Raw genomic sequence first — 21,973 nt, 5'->3', positions numbered from 1 at the left:
ACCCTCATTAATACCTTTAATTTGATACCCATATCATACAAACACATTCTAGAGTCACCCCTGGTTCACCTTTATGGCTATATTTCGAAACGGCATCCACCTATAGAACTAAGGATTACTCCCTTTTAAAATACTCATTAACACCTTTCATTTCATATCCATATCGTACAAACGCATTCTAGAGTCAACCCTGATCCACCTTTATGGCTATATCCCTAAATGGCGTCCACCTATAGAACTATGGCCCACTCCCTCATAAAATACTCATTAGTGCCTTTCATTTGATACACATGTCATATAAACACATTCCAGGGTTTCCCTCGGTTCATTTTCCTACATGGTTATTTTTCCTTATGTTGTCACCATAGCTCTCAACTGAGTATGTAATGTTCGGTTACACCCGAACTTAACCTTCCTTACTTGTTAGTTTACTATTCATGTTGAATATGCTGTAGCGTGATTGTGAAAAATACAGGTCATGAGGTGTTCATGCGCCGAATATTTCTATGGTGGAAGAATTTATTTAATTGAATAATTCAGCCGGGAGAAAACCTAGATTTTTTTGTTATCATCGTTCTGGACTAAAAATATAAAAACTTCAAGGCATAAAAAATACACAGCGCGATATACGCTCGAGGATGTAAAGTCGAGCTTCTCTGCCGATTTGTTTCGTATTACTTTTTAATTTGCCGATGAGTAAAATGTATTTCTAATTGAAAAACTTTCTTCTAAAGACTTTGTTGTTGCTTTTCCTTGCATTGAACCCCGAATCTTTAGTGCAGTAGGCGAGCACGCTACAGCAATATCACCGCAGCCGCTAGTCAATTCATAACACCAACGTTTTATAAACTAAGAAAATTAGTAAAACAAAAATAAACAGTTATCTGACGTGTTACGTTTTCTCTATTTTGTTCGAGAAGAAATTTCTCGCCAGTATTGGATTTTCACGATATTCTCGCATCTCGAAATACTTCTAAACATAAGTTAGACCACAAGTACAAAACAACAAAGTGCATATAATACTGCCATAACTGCGACTACATTGGTGCCGAGAAACCTACGATAGTTTCGGTATTCGAGAATCTCGCAAGCCGAGTCCTCGATTTTTTCAAGCCTTGAAAGTCTCGCTTGTGTTCAAGAAGAAATCGCAACCTCTAATTGCGATGCTAAAAACAACGACGGCCAAATTAACTACAGATTTTCCAAGTTCGGGCCTCAGAACAAAGGAATTTTCCTGTTATTAAATCATAATTATTAAGGGCCGTTGCCATCTTAGTTTAAGCTGAGCGTTAATTGAAAGATCCCCGAATTATTTTTGTCAAAAAAAATTATTGGGTCCCTGCTAGTTCAAAATTTATGTATGTATGTATATGTGTAGCTTAGCGTGTTGCTTATCAATTAGAGCTTACGATTTCTTTTCGAACACAAGCGAGATTTTCGAGACCCGAGAAATCGTGAACTCGACTTCTCGCGAGATTCTCGTGTCTCGAAGTACTCGTAAATCTCGCACAGTATTTATACACTTGGTCTTTTTTACTTGTGAATTTTTTGTTGATTATATTGCTTTCCAATGACATTTAACTCAAAACATATTTATTATACGTATAATTTTGTTCACAATATTTTATTTTTTTAACGAGACACCGAGAACCATGGCGGAACGATACAAGGTGGCAGCATGGGACAGCTGATTATAAACTTTGTTTTATTTGATTTGATACATCAACTTCCGGCACAGTACGAGTTTTACATTTGTCCATCGAATTTACAAAAACAAAGTACATGGAATTTTTGTTTATGTTTGTAGGTATGTCACCAACGATTCTCGCGAGATTCTCGAATTACTCGTAATACTCGCGAGCTTCTCGACTTTCAATTCTCGCCAGATTCTCGAATCTCGACATACTCGTAATACTCGCGAGCCTCTCGACTTTCAATTCAGTCGCTGCATTGGCATTCTATATATTTCGGTGTTTTTAGTTGTGGTTTTGTGAAAATTTTCGCTTTTCTCCAGAAGAAATCATAAGCTCTATATAAAACAGCCGATGAATCGATTAAATTGAATGTCGAGAAGCTCGCGAGCCTTACGAGTCATTCGAGATTCGAGAATCTCGCGAGAAGGCGGAAATAAACTACATTGTTCCACTCCATCCCTCCAAACAGAAATACCAAAGTCACAATAAAGAGGTTAAAGTTAAGATTTCTCTATGGAAAGCCAAAAAAACATTTTTTTTTTGTTTTCTAATACCCAAAATCGAGAATATTATAGTAAACGATATCATATACAAATTTTGGTCCCAATTTGAAACCGTTGAGGGTTGACACACAGTGAATAAAGCTCAGAATTTTATACATACATATATTAAGTCTTCATAGCGTAATCTGAAAATAAATTAAGATGCGATAGCTTCTCTTCCGATTTGCGTCGTACTCCTTTTCATTTTCCTACGAATTGGCGGGACGGGAACTGCATGTTTTATGCCGACTACGAACGGCATCAGCAAGGCAGATAAGGTTTCACTGAGAAGTTTTTCATGGCAGAAATACACTTGTAGTGCTTACGAAATCACTGCCGAGGGGTGACCCCGCTTATAAAAACTTTCTTCTTTCGCCAACTATAGTTTTTCAATTTCGAGTATTAGAGAACAAACAACATAATTTCAATTTTTTGCATCTTTATAGAGGAATTTTAACTTCGAAACTTGTGCGACACTCCTGAACCGTCGCACTATTAGACCTTTTGAGTTTTTTCTTTGCACAAATTATAACTTCTGAATGAATATTTTGATAATCTAACTGCACCTATAAGCTAATTATTTAAATTTTATCAGTTGAAAACACAGGGTGCCACAATAACAGAGTTCTTCAGGAAAACTCATTGTAAAAATTCAAAAACCAAGTACTTTATTAATACTGGAGAAAAATTATTTTAAGTTCAACATAGTTACATATATTTGAGCTAAAGATAAAACAACCAATGAATTTATAAAAAGTTTTTTCTTAGCAAACACTGGAAGTTTTTACGAAGATCTGCAGTCGTATTGATTTTTGTGTATATTCAATTATTAAGCTCTAAAATCAATATGCAGACGGGGAGCTTTAAAGAAGAGCTTGGAAGAATGCAAAAACGAATTATAATTTACTAAATAAACTGACCATGTTATTTTGAATAAAAAAATAAATATTTCAGTTAATTTTTCAATAAAGATGTACCAAAATTTACGATTGTGATAAAAAAAGTGAAAAATTTAAGCATAGTCATCGTCACTTGAAAATATATGTATCTAACAACGAAACCATTTCTGTTTTTCTGGTTAATATTGTTAACATGCTGAAAAAGTATTTATTTTGTCTAACTCGCCATATTTTACAAGTGTTCATATATCTAAATGTTTGGTAGTGCTTGTTTTTAGATTCTTGAACCTCTTCAGACGATTCCCCTAATGGTAAGCACTGCACGGTCAAAAATTTTGGTTAATTTTTTAAACCTAGCAAAGCTTCTTGCTGATTTTAAGTTTTTATATACTACTTTTAAAACCACTAAATAGTTTTAAAGTCCGGACACTTGAAAAATATAATTTTCGATGAAAAGCCTTAAAGCGAAAAAGTTTTACGCGTACCGCCTTTTTAAACTTTTTTGGTCTTTATTATAAGCTATGAGAGTGTAAACCCAATGTTTGTTATATTTGGGTCTAAATTTTAGTCCAGAAGTTTGAAAAGTTGAAATTTTCTTAACTAACATTTAAAACAAAATGTTTCAATTCAAACCAAAGTCTTATGAGCTCGCTCAGTTTTAAACTTTGCAAGGCCTGCATTTAAAACCAAAAAAAGTTGAGTCATATATGTAGACCAAAAAGTTTAAGATTTAAACCAAAATTTTTAAACATGAGGTATTTAATTCAATATTTTCTATGTGGTAACATGTTATGTACCGTTAGCGTAAGTTTTTTTTCAGGATACTTTTGGGGCAGTAGCTTTGCAGTTATCTTTAACGAGTTCCGAATATTCCTTTTCATATTTAAATAATATCATGGGATACTTTTTAACTGATGAAAGGCGATGAAAAGATAGTCCGAAGGCGGTTAAGAGAGTGCAGTAACTATTTGGACTTATCGAACAAAGCGTAAGCGTATCATTTATGTATTACTTTTTTGTAACAAAAAATTATTGAAGTTTCTTGAAGAGATTTCGTTTAGCTTAAGAAGCTTTTAGTTACTTTCTGGAGAAATTACATTTGAAGCAAGCCGATACCAAAGCGGGTGTGTCGCCATGAATTCCGCCAATATTTCCTTTTGGCTTGGATTAAGCTTGTTTGAATTCGACCTTTGTTAATAATAAGAGTTTGAAGTATGTTATTATATTTTATTTATTCATCTATTTTAACAAATTTCTTACATTTTCAATGAAATTTGTGTGTATACGATCGCCAGTTTGTGTTCGAATGAAAGTGGAACGCAACGTGTGCGTTCAGTCACTCGTCACGTATGTTGCGATCCAAAATTAAGATCGAAGTAGTACGTTCACGTATGTATGTCATAATCCGGAATTCTTGTTTTTACATGACGAGTTATACCATCACTGATGTTACGATTAGGCTAGGCAATTTCTTTGTATTGTAATGTAAGCCATTTTTTATTTCAGCTCTTAACCAAAAAATTGGGCTTATTAATAAATTCGAGCAACAAACAGCAATTTTCATTAGAAGCGCCCCCAGCGGGTAAGGGGGTCAGAATATACCCGCGGTAGGTATGCCTGTCGTAAGAGGCGACTAAAATACCAGATTCAAGGGGTGTGTAGCGCAACCCTTCAGGTTGCCAGCGCAATATATAGCTTCTCCAAACCCAATTGTCAACCTCACCTATCCGCGGTGAATCCTGTTTCACTAACAGACGAGGCTCTGGCGACCCCAAGCTCCTCATGGAACTTGGGGGTGGGGAGGGAGGGGATGGCCTGAAGGTTTAATGTGGCCACATAAATCGTTCCCGAGATGGTCGGGCTAGCTCCTTAATGGTGCTGTGGTACCGGAGCGTACCGGATCTGTATCCGGCAAAGGACCATCACATCGATAACACTCCCCAAAGCCTTCGGGGAGCAACCTTATCGCTACAACAACAACAACAGCAACAAATAGCGACCTTATGACCGTAAAAAATTCGTCTCCTTCTACCTACCAATGTTCAAGCGCGCATTTACATCCAAAATTGCTTCATTCTATTCGATGTTAAAAGTGAAAGCGCAGCTGGACGGAAATTGAATTCAGATAACTGGATGTTTAGCAAATAACCACTGTAAATTTCACGAAGGTGCTTGTTAGACTTTTTTATTTTCCATAGGAGTTTGAAAACGGCCTAAAAATAGGATTATTGTAAAAGAGGTAGATCGGTCAACTTTTTCATATAAACGGATTATATTTTCGAGCAATACAAGAAAGCATAAAACGGTCCCTTTACTTACAGACAATACCATTTTACATAGATGAAAAAGAACAAGAACTACACATTTTTTACAGTGTTGAAAATTGGTCAACATTGGTGGCTCTACGTCCTAAATTATAATTTTATATTTAATAAAAAAAGTGATCCCCGATAATTTTGCTATTAAATGTATGCACTAGGTTAATCGAACGCTTTCATGAAGTTTTTAAATTTTGCCAGGCTTTTTCGCCAGAGGTGCCATAGTGCATCGCCAATCTAGAAAAAAAAAAATTTATATGTGGTATTTTTGACCTTTATACTGCCGTTTGAAGGAGCGAAACTGTAAAAAATAATTGATTTCATTTATAAGGAAACAAAAACTGTTTAATATTCAATGGCTTTATTTATTTGCGATTTGTGTAGAAGTGTATAAATACTGTCCATACGGCGACTAAGTAAGAATGTCGAGAAGCTCGCGAGATTTACGAGTACTTCGAGACACGAGAATCTCGCGAGAAGTCGAGTTCTCGATTTTTTGGGTCTCGGAAATCTCGCTTGTGTTCGAAAAGAAATCGTAAGCTCTACTACATATAACACGATTATCTCCATTTGCGTACTTAAGACCTAATTGGTAGTTAAATAACTAGATTTCCTGTATAAATCTTTCCCTTCGATACCGTTTTTTTTGTTGGGGCCAATTGGAAGCATTAAAAAATGGAATGGAAACATATTTTAAAGATATAAGTTGACGGTACGGATGCTGTCCCCTCCTTTCTCACCCCCTTTACCAATATCAGGGCAGTCTTAAATTCAAGTATTGTATGGTGTAAAATGGGACTTATTTTTATACCTTAACGTAGGACTTAAGCGCCCGTTACTCATACTTAGCATAGACTTCACTTAACTTGAGACCTGTCATTTACGGTTCTGTTTGATGAGCTCTGCATTTTATGGATAACCCAACCCCCAAATACTTCACATGACTTGGAAGTCTGTTGATTTTTGATTTTCTAAGTATGTTCTAAGTAGCGTCGGAACAATCAGAACTGCCACGGGATGTCTCCTTATGACTCCCGAACACCACCAACACAGTGAGGCCAAAGAACTCAACATTAAAGAGCACAACGAAATGCTGAACAGGCAGTTCTTGCTAAATTGTCACAAAATAGGGCACCCTAGCAAACAACTGCTTGATGTAGCCTCACACCCATAGGAGTTAAGAGAACATCTTCATAAGCACTATGACGAGATCTAGCACTTGCCAACACAGCTGTTTAATCCAGACAAGCATAAGGAGGCCCTAAGCAAAATCCACACAGAATCGGTAAACGTCTTGGCAGGGCGCGCGGTGAACCCTGTTATCAATATACAATATCCTACTCTTGCAGAAGAAGAAATCATACAACCAAGGGAGACTAAGCAAGTCCAGTCTATGCTAAGTATGTGTAATGGCAGCTTTAGGCGGTTATGAGATATGTTACTAAATGTTGCATACCTTTCTGCGAGCTTGATACCGTTTTTAGTTATTTTTGGCGATGGAATTTTAGCGTTAACGAATACTGGAACATGGAGTCTGGTTCGTTTTGTTCTATTTATAGAAATACAAATAATTAATTATCCAATGATATATGAAAACTTTTTTTTTTTTGAGGTTACGTCGGCTGCAAGTGCACTTTTTTTCTCTCACTAAATAACCGTTACTTCGGTTTTGCAATAAAACCACGAAATTAGTGAAGCAAATTATTTTACGAGCATAGCTTTTTTGTGTTACAAACATTTTAACTCTTTAATCAGATTTACTTACCATCGAGGATTATGTCGACTCCGAACGGCATCTGCAAGGTAGATGAACATTCACTGAGAAGCTTTCCATGATAGAAGTACACACGAAAGGGTGACCCGGTTAAGAAAAAACGTTTCTAAAGTACTGGAGTTTTCAAGAAAGGTCCTTCGGATATGATCATCGATGGTTTAGCACTTAACTCCTGTTGGTGTTTATGTCTTAAAAACGTCATGCTGTATAACCATGTGTACATAGATAGGCAATTAGGTATATTTATCTGATTCTTTACTCTATTCCACTTCTTTTTCTTTTGTGGTCGAAAAAAAATCGTTAATTACCTACGCAACTGATAATAGCTGTGTTTTTTTTTTACGTCTATATACGTTTACGCTTAAACTTTATATGGACTGCTAAGCGACAAACTTTAAATACACCTCTGAAATTTCCGCTAGATGGGTCTCCTAAGCATTATCTAAGGGAGGATAGGCGTTTTTTTTTTCACGCGCAAACGAAACGTATACGCGTGTAAAAAAAAAACACGGCTAATATTACGGCTGGGTTGAAAATCACCTTACCCCTGCAAAATAGGTTCAATTTCCAACATTCTTCTCACAATTGAAGCGTTACGTGCAAAAAGGAGTCAAGGGTCGATCACGTTTCTTGTTCCAGTTTTTGTACCCAACTATTATTATAAAAGTCCCGGTTGTAAGCGCGAGTTCAAGCTCCAGTTAAAGTTGACTAGAGTTTTAACTTGCCTCTTCGACCGCTTAAGCTGAGATGAGCAGCAAGATTTTATGTTATCGAAAAAGTGGCAAGGTTAAACTCCAGTCAAATTTTAGGCGAGTTTAAACTCGCAATGAAAACCCGGGCCTAACACTAGCAAAATACAACCCTGTCCTTCAGAAGTTATGACCAATACAAGAAATGTGAATTCCACTTTAAATTCCTTGACCCTCTCTCAAACAAGGAAACTATTTAAGTTATCTGAGGAAAAGTTGTTTTAGGTAGCCCGCAATAAAAATCGAAGAACTATAAATTTTAAAAAGGTTTTCAAAGGTTGGATAGTGACTCGAGAATGATATTGGATACCAACTTGAAAACTAGATACTATATATTTCTGGAAGGCTGGAGAAATACTTTTTCCATGTTTGTTGGGTAAACGAAGTCCAGCTGTTGCCATACCTACAAAATATCTAGATAATAGGGTACTCATGAAAGCATATAAACTTATAAGGTGTAAAATTATATCAATTTACACACGCGGTTATATGAACGCACCTAGTAATACTCTTGATAAACTTGATTGTTTATCAGCTGTATTATTGCCAAACAAAATTTTTTTGATTGTTATACAAATTAAAAAATGCCAAGATTAAGTGAAAAATCAAAACTAAAACGCCTTTACTTGCTGATGTTGGAAATTTCTGATGAAAATGCCTGCTGTAATGTCTGCAAGGTTGCATTCCTTTGAGTTTACCGCGTTTACACAATGAAATATGCGCATAAATTTATACAAATTGTGTAAATGATTTTTCATACAAAATTTGACAGCTCGTTTACGCACTAGATAAATTTATACGTGTACACACTTTATAAGGCATTTATACGGTTACATGAGTCCCCCTAATGAGAAACCAATGTTTCCGTTCAAAAAAGCCCAAACCAAGGCTGCCTCAAACTGTGACTGAAAAACTGCTCTGTAGTATAATGGCCGAGACACAATAAAAGTTTTTCATATACATAGATGCGTTCAACGCAATCTTATGCATGCCAGTAACATCACCACAATCACGCAAGATGTTGCGTTTGTAGGAACTTCAGACTTGGCAATTGAAGTTTATTTCGCCTTGCCCGTTCACATACACACGAAGCACTGGTATAAACAGTTACCCTATACAACAAAAATACTTGCTAACATATTTTGTGTCGTATTCATTTATTATCACCCCTATCATGCATTTCGATTACGTTCCCGCTCTACGCTCCGCCGGTGTCGAAAGTAGGTATCATGCGTTGCAATTGGATTGAAAGAAGAAGAGGAAGAGCTATAACTCTTTCGAAATCAGCTGTTTGCCTTGAAATATGTGAAACTGGAACATAACAAAGCAAAAATACACAAATTAGTGCTGTTCAAAGAAAATAAATAAAAGTAAAATTTTTATATTGTTATTATTTTTATTAAACGTAAGTATGGAATCCTTATCCGCGGCGATATTACTGGTTGAGGAGGAGAGCAGCGCATCTCAGAATGCTGTGGTGAGAATTGAAAGGAGAAGATTGCGAGATATGTGCGATCCCTTCCAGATGATCGATGGGCTGTAAGTAATTGCACGTAAAAATAGACAATTTTCTTACAATTTGGAGCCTGCACATCTTCCTTCGGACGCTGGTGGAAACCGTTGGCTATATCTGGCTTACTCTCCATCATATCTGCCAATTTTCCATATTGCTCTGGTGTTGTTGTTTTTGATCTGAAAGCATATCAAAAAACATCATTCGAGCGCAAAAACTGGAAATATCGTCAGTTTTACAACTCTTAAATAAAAGTTTTACTTACATTTTAAGAAAATTAAAAAAAAAATCACGCAAATTAATAAAATTTGTACAGCTAAATAAAAAAACAAAAAGTTCTCCGCCAACAAAATTGCAACTTAGAAAAACGGAGCTACGATCGAAGTGCATGATAGACAGAATTGTAAATTTCGAAGTTGAACTGAACGGAAACGGAACGCATGATACCAAAGTTGCCAAACGGAGAAAATTTCAATCCAAGTCGAAATGCATGATAGGGGTGTATATTGCAGTTTTTAATTGCGAAAAATGTTAGAAAAGTTACCAACGAGTGGGAAAAGTAATTTCACTTGCAAAGTGTGAAAGCACCATTAGCCAAATCAAATGTCAAATTCTTCTTATGCTTTGCTTGCCACAAAAGTTGGAAGATGGCTCCTTTTTCATGTCAGATGGCGCTAATGTCGCTGGATTTGCCCTTCTCCATAAAAATACATGGCAATCTACTCGTAATGCATACGATTGTGTTAAACGCATCTATATGAACACCTGCTTGTGACGGGGCTTTAAATGGCGCTTAAATTTGCCTAGAGTTTAAACAAACTGTTGCAGCTTTTTGACCTAATTTTATATGAGCTATCTGTCAAAAAAGCTGAAACTAAATTTAAAACCCATTTTATTTTGACTATGATTATGCGCCACTCAGTTTAAGCTTAGCTTAAACAACCACTGAACAACGGCCCAGTTTTTCAGGACAATTTCAAATCAGTTTGTCAGTTAAACTACACTTAAACTTATTCTGCAGTTTTTCAGTATAATTTAACTGAAGCTTAAGCTGAGCTTAAGCGGCCGATCTGGCAAGGTTAAAATCTAGTTAATCTATCAGTTATTTGCGTTCGTTCGAAATGGTGTCGAATATACATACCCAACAAGCATTTGGGCTTGAGTACCATTAGAGCTCATGTTGATAACTAGGAATACTTCTAAAAGCTCAAGAGTTGCTTCCAAACATTGGCTCAACTCGAGAATTATAACGTACTCAGAAAAGAGGGATTTTTTTATAAAGCAAAAACTTCTATTACTTAAGCTGCAAAAATTTAATTCTCAACTTTTGGTTCTCTAACTGGACTCAAATGTAAGATTCCATACTCTACATATTTTCACGAAAATAAAATAAAATATGTATGCTTAATTTATTTTTGATTAGTTACACTTCATTACTGCTATCAACCAGGGGCCCTATTCAGTAACTATGAGTTTTGAAATGTACATTTTTCTTTCATACAAATTCTAAGAAGAAAAAGTGTACATTTTAAAACTCACAGTTACTGAATAGGGCCCCAGGTGTTTATTTCTCACAATAAATAGCTGCTGGTTTGGTGGTACCACCTTGGAAATTTTTTTCAACTCCACCTCAACGCGATATCCAATATCAACTGGAGAAATGTTTTGGATATTCATTTGAGCAGGGACGGAAAATAATTATTATTTTTTTTCGGAGTCGAAAAAGTCCGGGTCAAAAAACTGTCCTAGGTAAAAATGTTTGAGTTCTCAGGTATCCCTATAGAAATATCATGTCGAATCATGCATCATTTTTTTTTCGAACTTTTTCCATAAAAGTCCACATATAAAGTAAAATCTGTATTTTTATTTTTTGAGTCCGATAGAACTATTTAAACTCGGACTTAAAATAAAAGTTAAATCCGGAATTTTATTTTTTAAGGCCAAAATAAAAGTCCGGCTTGATAACAAAGAAACGGTTTATCAGAAAGAAAAAATTTGTTTAATTCGGATAAGCCGTTTCTTTGTTATGTATCCGCACTTTTATTTTGGCCTTAAAAAAGAAAAGTCCGTATTTAACTTTTATTTCCGGACTTTTATTTTTAAAAGTCCGAGCTTAGCTAGTTCTATCGGACTCAGGTAATAAAAATCGGAAAATAATTTTTATGTTGATCCAAATATATTAAAAGTCCCAAATTAACAGTTTTGCAAGGAATTATATTATAAAAGGAATAAGTTTCCGTCCCTGCATTTGAGTACAGCATATTTCCCAAAATCTCTCAAAGGTTGGATAGTGATTGGAGAATGATGTTGGATATCAACTCGAGATCTATCTGGTTTAAGAATAATTAAATAATGATGTTGGATATCACCTCCGGAACTATTTATATATTTCGCTGGATAAATATTTTTTCCATGCTTGTTGGGTAAACAAAATCCAGCTGTTGCCATATCTAAAAATTATCTAGATACTAAAAAACCAATGTTGCCGTACAAAAAAGCTTACCCCCAAGGCGGCCCTAAACTGTGACTGAAAAACTGCTAAGTAGTTTAACAGGAGTTTAAATTTGACTAGAGTTTAAACAATCTCAATTTAAGCCTGGCTCAAACAACCACTGAAAAACCGAGCTCCAGTATGATAATGAAATGCTAATCCATGATTTTAAAACCGCTCAAAGATATTAGAAAAAGTCGTTGTTGTTTGTTAAGATATTTTTGTTATATATATTTTTTTCTGTTTTATTGTGTATAATTTCTTCGCATTTTCATTTTGCCCGTTTCGTGAGTATATAGTATAATTAAGTATGTGGTGTGTATGTGTGTTTTATTGTGGTACTAGTGATAATATATAAGAATTATTGATTTGATATAAGAGAATGCTTGGTAATAATAATAATAATAATGATAATAATAATAATAGATAATAATAATAATAAGAAAAACCGTTGTAAACATTCACTTCTTTTACGACTTCCCTTCGCCATATATGCTTGTAAATTTAGTAATAAAAATATGCATAACAAAATTGACAAGTTTACTTTTGATATATGTATGTATGTATTCATGTATGAATGTTAATTGTTTAGTGTATTAAATTTATTTATTATATGCATACGTCGACAATTTTAACGTTTGCATCGTTGTTTACAGTGGAACAAACTCGGCTTGGCTTAACGCAACCAAAAAAATAAAAAAAATCAAAAGCAATATCAAAGAAAAAAAATTCAATATACTCTTAACAACGTGTCAAACTTTGAAATATAATTTTTTTTTGGTATTTTTGCTTATATGCATGTGATACAGTTATTTTTTATGATACAGAATTTATGAATAAATAAATTCAATTAATTATTTGTTTGTATTAATTTAAGGAAAATAGGTTTTAACAATTCCTTTTAAATTTGCAAATTTCGTTCTTACATTACATTGATATTTATTTATTTTTTTGCCAATGTGTCTGTTAGAAAGTATGTATGTATATGTATATATTTCAGGTATTTATTTATGCATATATTTTACATATTATTATATAAAAATCAACGAACAAAATTAACAGCTTCGTACGTAACATTTCGAATAATCAAAAATTCAAACTTAACAACTGGTATTTTGGATCAATTAACATATATGTATGTATGTATGCATGTGTGTTTGCTTGCTATAGGTACGATGAATTTTTAAACAAATAATTTCATGGTTTTACATTGCAAAATTTTTTTTTTTTACATTTAATCGTAGAAGAAAAAAGTATCATTTACAATTTACAAAATTTCGCATTTAAAAATAAAAAAAAAATTCCACTTTTATTAAAAAAAAAACTAGTGTCTCCGGCAGACTTTGACCTGCGCGATAATTGGCTTGCTTGTATTCAAAAAGTGAGCCTCGCTTCCCCTCTTCTCGCAGACCTTCGAATACAAACGCAACTTTTTTGTAATAGTATGTGTTTACATGGAGAATGTTTGAGCATAGAATTCACGCGTGAGATGTTTACTGCTATAAGCAAAAGTGAAACTGATTTAATGCTTGCTTGATTAATTCTCTGTCGCTGCGCTCACACGACATTTACATATGTGAACGTCGAAAAGTTTTCCGAAGCTCTACGAAGCTGTCGTGTGCACCACTGCTATCTACCATTCTTGTCTACTTTAATCAATTCAATTTTCTTCTCGTGCTTGTCTATCCCTTATTTCATTTATCTCCTACCCACTCCAACTATCACTTTCATCCCAGTTTATGTTTAAGTTTATTCTCGGGTTATTGGAATTGATCCTAGCAATGTTGCATCCCCGCGCTTGTGTCCACGTCTTTCTTGCTTGAAAGAAAAGATGCAACGCCAGTGTCCTTTTGATATCTGCACCCTCCTTTGCCAATATTCATTTGAATGACAACAAAAAACCGAACCAACTAGGCACTACATTGCAGAACCCCAATGAGAAAGACGACGAAAGAATGTTGAGCAATTTTGCAATCGATTTCAACTGCATGCGAAAATTTGAATAACAAAAAAAAAACGAGCCAAAAAAGCATTACATTAGCATAACATCAATGATGCAAACAATTCCATCAAGTTTACAATCAATTTCAATTGCTTGCGACAATTTAATTTCAAAAAGTTGATTTAGCCGTAAATGAGAAAGGAGACGCAAGAAAGATGAGCAATATTGCAATCAGTTTCGATTGCACGCGAAAATTTGAATATCAAAAAAAAAAATTATTTAACCAACGCATTACATTATCAGAACCTCAAGACGCACATCATGTTGATAACTTCTAAGATCAATTTTAATTGCATGCGACAATCTTATTTCACACAGTTGATTTACCCATACGTTACAATTATGAGTGCTGCGAAAATATTGATCAATTTTGCACTCAATTTCAGTTGCATGAGAATCGGAAACTAGAATTACACGCGCAGTAAAATATTTTTTTTTTTTTATTTGCAATCAATTTCAGTTGCATGCGAAAATTTTATTTCAAAATCAACAACAAATTGATTGCGAAATAAGATATATTTATGACAGAATATTCTGTTATAAACAAAAAGCAATTGTATTTTAAACCACCCTTGTTCCGCAATTGGTAAAAAGTTCTCTCTACTTTCCCCTTTAAAATGCGTCCGCATCACTTCTACACTCACGGAATAAAATATTGGCACAAGAGCGTTTGCAGTTTTCTCCTGGTTTTACTTTAGTTTAAGCAACTAACTAAATTTCATGATCCTACGCAAAATTCGAAACACGAATTTTCAGTCAAATTTTAAAATCTTCAGATTTTTGTTTTTAAATTTTCTGTGTTTGCAGGTTTTTGGCTCATTGAATTTTAGTTTAATAAAATGTTAATCTTAATCCCCTAAAAAACTTTCGTGATTTTTGGCAATTTTCAGCTGAGTAGAGCATTATCTTCCAAACAAACTTTTGTACATAATTTTTTTTTTTTTATAAGGAAGAAATTCACTGACAAAAAAGATTGCCAAAAATCACGATCTCTTTTTAGGGTATTAAGATTAACATTTTGTTGTACTAAAATGTGGTAGCTTAAGCGGTATACTCAGAAAAATTCTAAAAATACTTAATGAGTATTTTAAAATTTTTATTTCATTTCGTGTTTCGAATTAGAATTTTCACGAATTTTGACTTGGATCTTGAACATAAGTTTTGGTTGATTTTATTACATATTTGTACATATTTTTATAAAAAAATTATATTTCTTAAGCAAAACTAAGTGAAAACTGCAAACAAGGGAGAGGAAGAGAGAATAAAATAAAAAGAACAGCTATAAACATTTGAAAAATAAATTCTATTTTTGTTTTTAATTATTGCAAATTATTATTACAACGCAAAATTATATACTTTTTTCCCAAAATATTTTTTTTGTTGTTATTTGCATGGCCTATTATTATTGCAATTACACTTATGAATTTATATCAAAAATATAACAGAGTAGCTTAACGCTTCGATTATGTATGATGTGGTATTTTGCTTTGCTTTGCTTTCATTACATTTACTTTTTCGCTTGCTTTGTGTAGGTATGTTATCTATGTATGTATTTATGTATATGTATTTATAATGAAATTTACCTAAGAAGTTATTGCTAGAATGCGTTAAAAATTATAAATTAGAGCTTCAAATTGATTTATGGATATTACTTGTTTAGGCTTTTTTTTGTAAATTTTTTTAGTAGTGTATTTTTATTTTTTGTTTTGTTTGTAATGAAATTTGCAAATATTTTTTTTTCTTTTATATATATATGTATCTAAGTATACATATAATTTACTATACAAGCTCTCTAAATTAATTACATATTTATTAACTGGTATTTGATGCGCTTTCATTTAGGTCATAGCTTACATTAATTTGCGTTTCATGTATTTATTTATTTATTTTTGTTTTTTAATTTTTTCCTACATTCAGTTTTTGTTATGCATTTGTAATATTTGCATATACTTAGCGTTTTGGTTTTTTGTAATGCTTTAACAACGTGATTTTTTCTTGTTATATTTTTTATGCATCGGTTTTCTTTTACTTATTTGCTTTTTTTCTACTAATATTTTTATTTATGCATGTATGTAATTTTATTTGTGTTTTAGAAAAAGTTTCTTATAATTAGTATTTGCATTTTCTTTTTATATTTATATAAATTAAGACTAAACGCTCGCGTTATTATTATTACAATTATAGTTTTAATTTTGTAAAGTACTTTTTTATTGGTTTTGCTTTTTTCATAAACATTCGTGTAGTATGCTATGTGCTGCTGCTGAAATTTCTTCTTTTTTTTTTTTGCATTTTTTTTACCTACCGACGGCATGTTTTTTTTTTTTTTTTGTTAATTTAATATTAAACTTTATAAGCTATTATTTACTCTTATGCATTCACACTTTCATTTCGATTTTTATATAATTTTTATTGTTTTTTTTTTGCAACTTTGTGAGGCTCGCAAACTAAATGTGTTATATATATGAATGTTTATATGTATGCAAATGTTTTTTTTCTTGGTTTGTGTGCGGTCTTTCGTTACGTCTGTATTTTTAGTAGCTTTCACGTAAATCGCAATGTGAATGTGTGTGTGTGTGTAGGCATTGTGAGTTGATATTCGGTGTTCTTACAATAGGGGATTATTTTTATTTATTTATAAGAAATGCTTCCAATCAATATGAAAGCAAACAAAAAATTTGGAACTCACTGAACGGCTCTTGGTAGTACATGCTAATTACAAAAATAAAATAAAGCGATGTAAAAATTTTTTTAGAAAGCTACTAAATTTTGTTTTGCTCATATTGATTTGTTTGCGTGTTTTGGCTCGAATTCACTGAAAACCTTTGGAAAAACAATGGAACTGCTAAGGTCATAAGCCATGTACATACTTGTGTATATTTATGGTTGTGAAATTTGAGATAGGTCATTTACAAAAAATATTAAAGTTAGCACAGCATATGTTATTGTAATGTAATAATTAAAATTAAGCATCAAATTAAATTTAAAAAAGTAGCTTAAGTTTTAAAAATGTTTTGAAAAAAGTATAAAATCCACTTAGAAAGAGATAAAAAAAATACCTAAAACCCAATAAAAAGATATTAATATAAGTAGTAAATTATATATAAAACTTAATTAAATTAAGATAGCACTAAGAAAAGTTAAAAAATTGGTTTTTAGCGGTTTTAAAATAGTAGAAAAAAAATTGTTAAAAAAATATCTATGGCATACATTTTGAAATATATATATGTATTAAAGCAATTTTGAGAAAAGCATAAAAGTTTACGAGACAAATTACTTTAATAATAATAAATAAGAAAGAAAAGGTATAAAAAAATAAAATAGTACTAAAAAATTTCAAAAAAAAGCACCACAAAAAGTATTGAAAATAAAGTAAAAACTTGATAAAAATAATGAATAAAGTATTACTAATATTAAAATTTCAAAATTGTAGTAAACAAATAAATTATAATAAAATATATATAAATAATTAAGGTCGTGCTAAGAAAATTAAAAAAAAAAATTTTTAGAGGTATTAAAATAGTAGCGAAAAAGAGTAGTAAAAAAATGAATACCCATGTCATATATTTCCAAAGGTATTAAAAAAGATTAAAAACTCAAAGAGAGAAATTACTTGAAATATAGTAAATACGAGTAAAAAATGTAAAAAAAATTATAAACTACTACTTAAATGATAGGAAAAACTCCAAAATATTAAAATTAAAGTGAAAAAAGTACCCATTACAAACATTGAAATATGATGAAAAATATTTTTTAAATATTAAAATGGTACCAAAAAGCTACTAAAAATATATATAGATAACAAAACATTTTTTCAGCAAAGTATAAAAACTCAAAGAAACAAATAACTTGAAAAATTATGAATAAGTATTGAAAGTATATGCTATAAAAAAGTACTTAAAGAATGGTACTGAAGTTAAAGTTTAAACTCAATTAAAAGTATTAAAATTAAAATATTACTTCAAGCTGAAAAATAATTTTTACAAAAACTTTAACTAGGATTGGAAGGTTTTTGAGAAAAGTTATAAGTGACAAACTCCTTGGAAAAGTAGTAAAAATACTAAAATAAAAGAGCTATCGAAAATATTGTACAAACTTATCGAAAAATGAAAAAGAATTGCAAAATATTTAATATTAATGCTAAAATAAAAAGTTTTAAAAAATGTAGCTACATGTACATTACATATAAAGCGGTACAGAAAAAAGCAATCAATAAATATGAAAAAGGTAATAATTAAAGAATTTTGATAATAAAACAAAAAAAAAACATAAATAAATAAAAACAAAAAAAAAAAACTAACAAAAATAAAAAAAATAATAATTTTTTTACATAATATATATAATTTCAAAGACAGCATTCAAAACAATGTTGGAAATAATGCTAAAAATTAAAATAATGTTTTAACAAGGTATTTTATTTTAGTAAAAAACGTTTAATATTATTACAAAAATTTAATTCAATTTATATATAAATTAAAATAGGCATTAAAAAGCATTCAAAAGAGTGTTAGTTCACAATTTAAAGTTTTCAAAACGTACTATTAAAGTATGTAATAAGAAAAGTATTTGAGTAAAATAACTTAGCACTATTTTATAATGCTTTATCCTTCCCCATACATTAAAAATTCATAAAACAAAAATATGCAAAAACCAAATAGTTTTTAAATAATAATTAACCTTCGTATTATCAGCTAGGCGCAATGCAGAGGCTGTTCATACTACATATTATATTTTTGAGGTTTGCTTCTTAGCTACATACTTAGTTTAAGAAATTATTTATTCTGCTTATACACAGCGCAACAATCATATCTTCAATCACTTCTTGGGTAGAAAATATCTCAACTCGAACGCGGTAGAAGCTATAAATATATTTACTTGCCTCCTATAAGATAATATCAAGATGAATCTGTATATGATGATAACAACCGATTTCAAATCAAATTCGCCGTACTATAGACTGCCAGATCAAAAGAAAATTTGCGCTTTTTTAGCGGTTAATAGCGCTCCTCGAAGGTTAAGTAGAGTTTTTCAAAATTTCATTGAGATAGAGCGTTTAATCACGAAAATCGGCTGAAGATCCTAAATCTCAAAAACACGCTATCTCCGCAAAATGCTTTTTTTGAAAAAAAAAAAACTAAGATGAAAAAGTGCACTTTTTAAACAAGTTCTGAGCTAGAACTTTCCAAATTCTAAACGTCCTATGCTCATGACATTTTAAACAATATTTTGAGATATGGTGTTTTTGAACTGGCAAAAAAAATAGTTATCAACTTTTAAAAACAGTTAGTTGAAAGAAGAGGCTTTCGCGGACCTGATAATTATTGTTGCACAGTGTTTAGAAGCTTTGCTTTTAGGTTTCATGTCTATGTCGTTTAGTTTTAAAAAAGCTGTAACATTTAGAACACTTTTATTTTAAAATTTCTCTATACTATATTTTTTCTATGTAGTACATGTACGCCAATTGATTTCGGAAATCTCTTGTACGTTAACGAAATTTATATTCAAAAGTTTTAATTTCAAAGAAATTATTAGCTTGAGACATTTCCAGACATACTTTCTCTATACACTGCATATATATGGAATGTACGTATGTATCTTAAATTAGTATCCCAAGTTGCAATTATAGAAATAGAATAAAATTGTTGATATCGCAAGTAGACAGTGACATAATTGATCACTGCCACATTTAAGTAAATGCTTCTTCTTCATCAACATCGGGTTATGGTAACGCCTTCACACTTTGTTGTGCATGCAATTTGTCAAACAGCATGACCATTTTTTCGTGTAAGTTGCTGAGGTACACCACCAGCGACGCTACTACCTCGCCGCTCTCTACCACTTACAGACGACGCCGCAAGGCCAACTTCGCTTTCGGACTGCTTTGCAGCGCTGTGTCGATCGCTATGTTTTTGTGTTGCTGCAGCCGTATGCGCGGCACTACGCTTCTCACGCCAACGATCGATAGGTGTGTAGCAGCACTTGAAAAATGGTGCTCGACGACGTTGGTCTTCGGAAGAGCTAGCCGAACTGCTTGTGCTCTTCGATAGCGATGGCTCCATATTTAGGGCAGTGGTAGCGGTAAGTTCAGTTTGTATCCCACTGATGGTTAAACGTGCTTGCATGCCAAAACGTTTGGGTGGCGTAGGCGGCAGCGTTACAGACGTTGGCGCCAAACTTATGCCAACTGTTGGTTGTTGTGGTGGCGTTGTAACCGTTGCAGGATGCTCTGGCTCTGGTGGTAATGGTGGCGTTGCCTTGCATATCACGCTTGGTGGTTCGATCTCGTGCAGCTCAAGTGATTGCTCTGATGAGACTGACGCTGCACCAGATGTGCCCGTACGTGTTGTCGTCGCCGTTGTTGAGGGCGTCGTCATTGATGGCCGAAATTCATGTGAGCTACTTTCGACCATGGCAGTGCGATAGTTTGCAGCAAATGAATTTGTCTCCAAATAATGGCAGGACTGAAAAAGATAATCGTCGAATTGTTGCAATAAGTATTGTTGTTGCTGTTCGAAATTATCGAGCGCCTCGTCACTATCAAGTGTATAGTAATGATGCGTACTATATTCTTGTTGATGCAATGAGGCGTAACGTCGTATGCCTTTGTGCGATAGCGACGATGGTGATATTATTACAAGCGATTGCGCTGTCGGAGATTGTGATTTATTGTCCATACCCCCACCACCACCCCCATGACCCCCAATATGCTGTTGTTGCTGTTGTTCTTGTGCCAATTGTTGCGCTAGCTGCTGTTGTTGCAGCGTTGACAAACGCTGTTGCTGTTCATCGAGTTGTCGCTGCCTTTGCTCCATATCAACAATTTCTATTTCTTCTATATCACTAAAACTATTTAATTGTTTCAACAAATAATGCACATCATTTCGTTTCATTTGATTATCGTCGTTTGATGGTGCCGCTGTTGCTGCAGCAGTAGATGCTTCGTCTTGCGCCGCTGTATCTGTCGTTTCCGTTTGTTTCGAGCGTAAACGTTCATGCGACGCAACAGATTTTCCTTTCACTTTTGCTTTCGATTTTGCTGCATAGTTTGCTTTTGCTACTCCTGCCACTACTGTTGCTGCTGCTACTGTTTTTGTTGTTGTGAAATTAATTTTTTTCGATTGCGAATCAGCTGATACAATGTCGGGATATACGAGAGCTAAGCGCTGTTGTAATGCTTCACTCAATACTGCTGTCGGCAGTGTAGCATCGTCGGCGTGCATTGTTTTTTTAATACCGCACTGAAATTGCCCCCGCTGCTGCTGCTGCTGCTGCGTTTGTTCGTGCAGATAGTAATTGGTTTCCGGCATTGTACTATCTATGATTCGATTAAATTTAGCTAATGCCGTTAATGATGAATTTAATAATGCTGACGGCGATGATGATAACGATGTTGCCGCAGCCATACGTCTCACGGTTGCTGCTGAAGCTACTGTAGACGACTGTCCCACTGAAATTTCTTCGAAATTGCTATATTGTTGTTTTTGTCCATGTGGTTGTTGTTGTTGAGGCACTGTTGTGACGGTTTCTACATTGACACCATCCCGTTCCAATTTTTTTAGTGGTGGTTGTTCTATTCCAAATGATCCTTCCGCTTCCCCTAACGCTTCCATCGTCGAATTTAATTCATTATCATCATTATCAACATTCAATGGTTCGATTACATTTAGATTTAAATGTAATTGGTTTTTCATTAACAATTTTCTACTACTACTATTATTACTTAATAACGTCGTGTTTGTCGTCTTCGTCATCGTCGTCGTATTTATATTATTTATTAGATTAGTCGTATTTCTTTTCGCATAAATAGTAGTTGTATTATTGGCTGCTATTGCCGCTGCTGCTTCTGCTGCTGCTGCGTTTGGTATACGTTTTAGTGCGGCCATTGTTGTTGTTGTTGCATTGATCTTGGTATTAGCTAAATTTCTATTAAAAATTAATTTCCTCGACGAAATGATGTCATTATTGTCGCTCCCCCGCGATTACCGACTATCGCG

At 33.2% G+C, this 21,973-nt stretch overlaps 1 protein-coding gene across 1 annotated transcript; it reads right to left on the bottom strand.

Moving 5' to 3' along the window:
• Positions 1 to 12,180: 12,180 nt before the first annotated feature.
• Positions 12,181 to 21,864, bottom strand: LOC137240596 (ras-interacting protein RIP3-like). The gene has a single exon (XM_067767082.1). It carries the CDS (start codon positions 21,860 to 21,862, stop codon positions 19,739 to 19,741), a length of 2,124 nt encoding a protein of 707 aa, XP_067623183.1. The 5' UTR covers positions 21,863 to 21,864; the 3' UTR covers positions 12,181 to 19,738.
• Positions 21,865 to 21,973: the final 109 nt, after the last annotated feature.

The sequence above is a fragment of the Eurosta solidaginis genome, chromosome 2 (genome assembly GCF_040869045.1).
Source record: "Eurosta solidaginis isolate ZX-2024a chromosome 2, ASM4086904v1, whole genome shotgun sequence".
In the NCBI taxonomy this organism is placed as follows: domain Eukaryota; kingdom Metazoa; phylum Arthropoda; class Insecta; order Diptera; family Tephritidae; genus Eurosta; species Eurosta solidaginis.
This window is presented reverse-complemented; position numbering and strand designations above follow the sequence as displayed.

What these genes read in the sequence shown, in the direction of transcription:
- LOC137240596 (XM_067767082.1), bottom strand. Translation starts at nt 21,862, where the DNA reads ATGGCCGCACTAAAACGTATACCAAACGCAGCAGCAGCAGAAGCAGCA.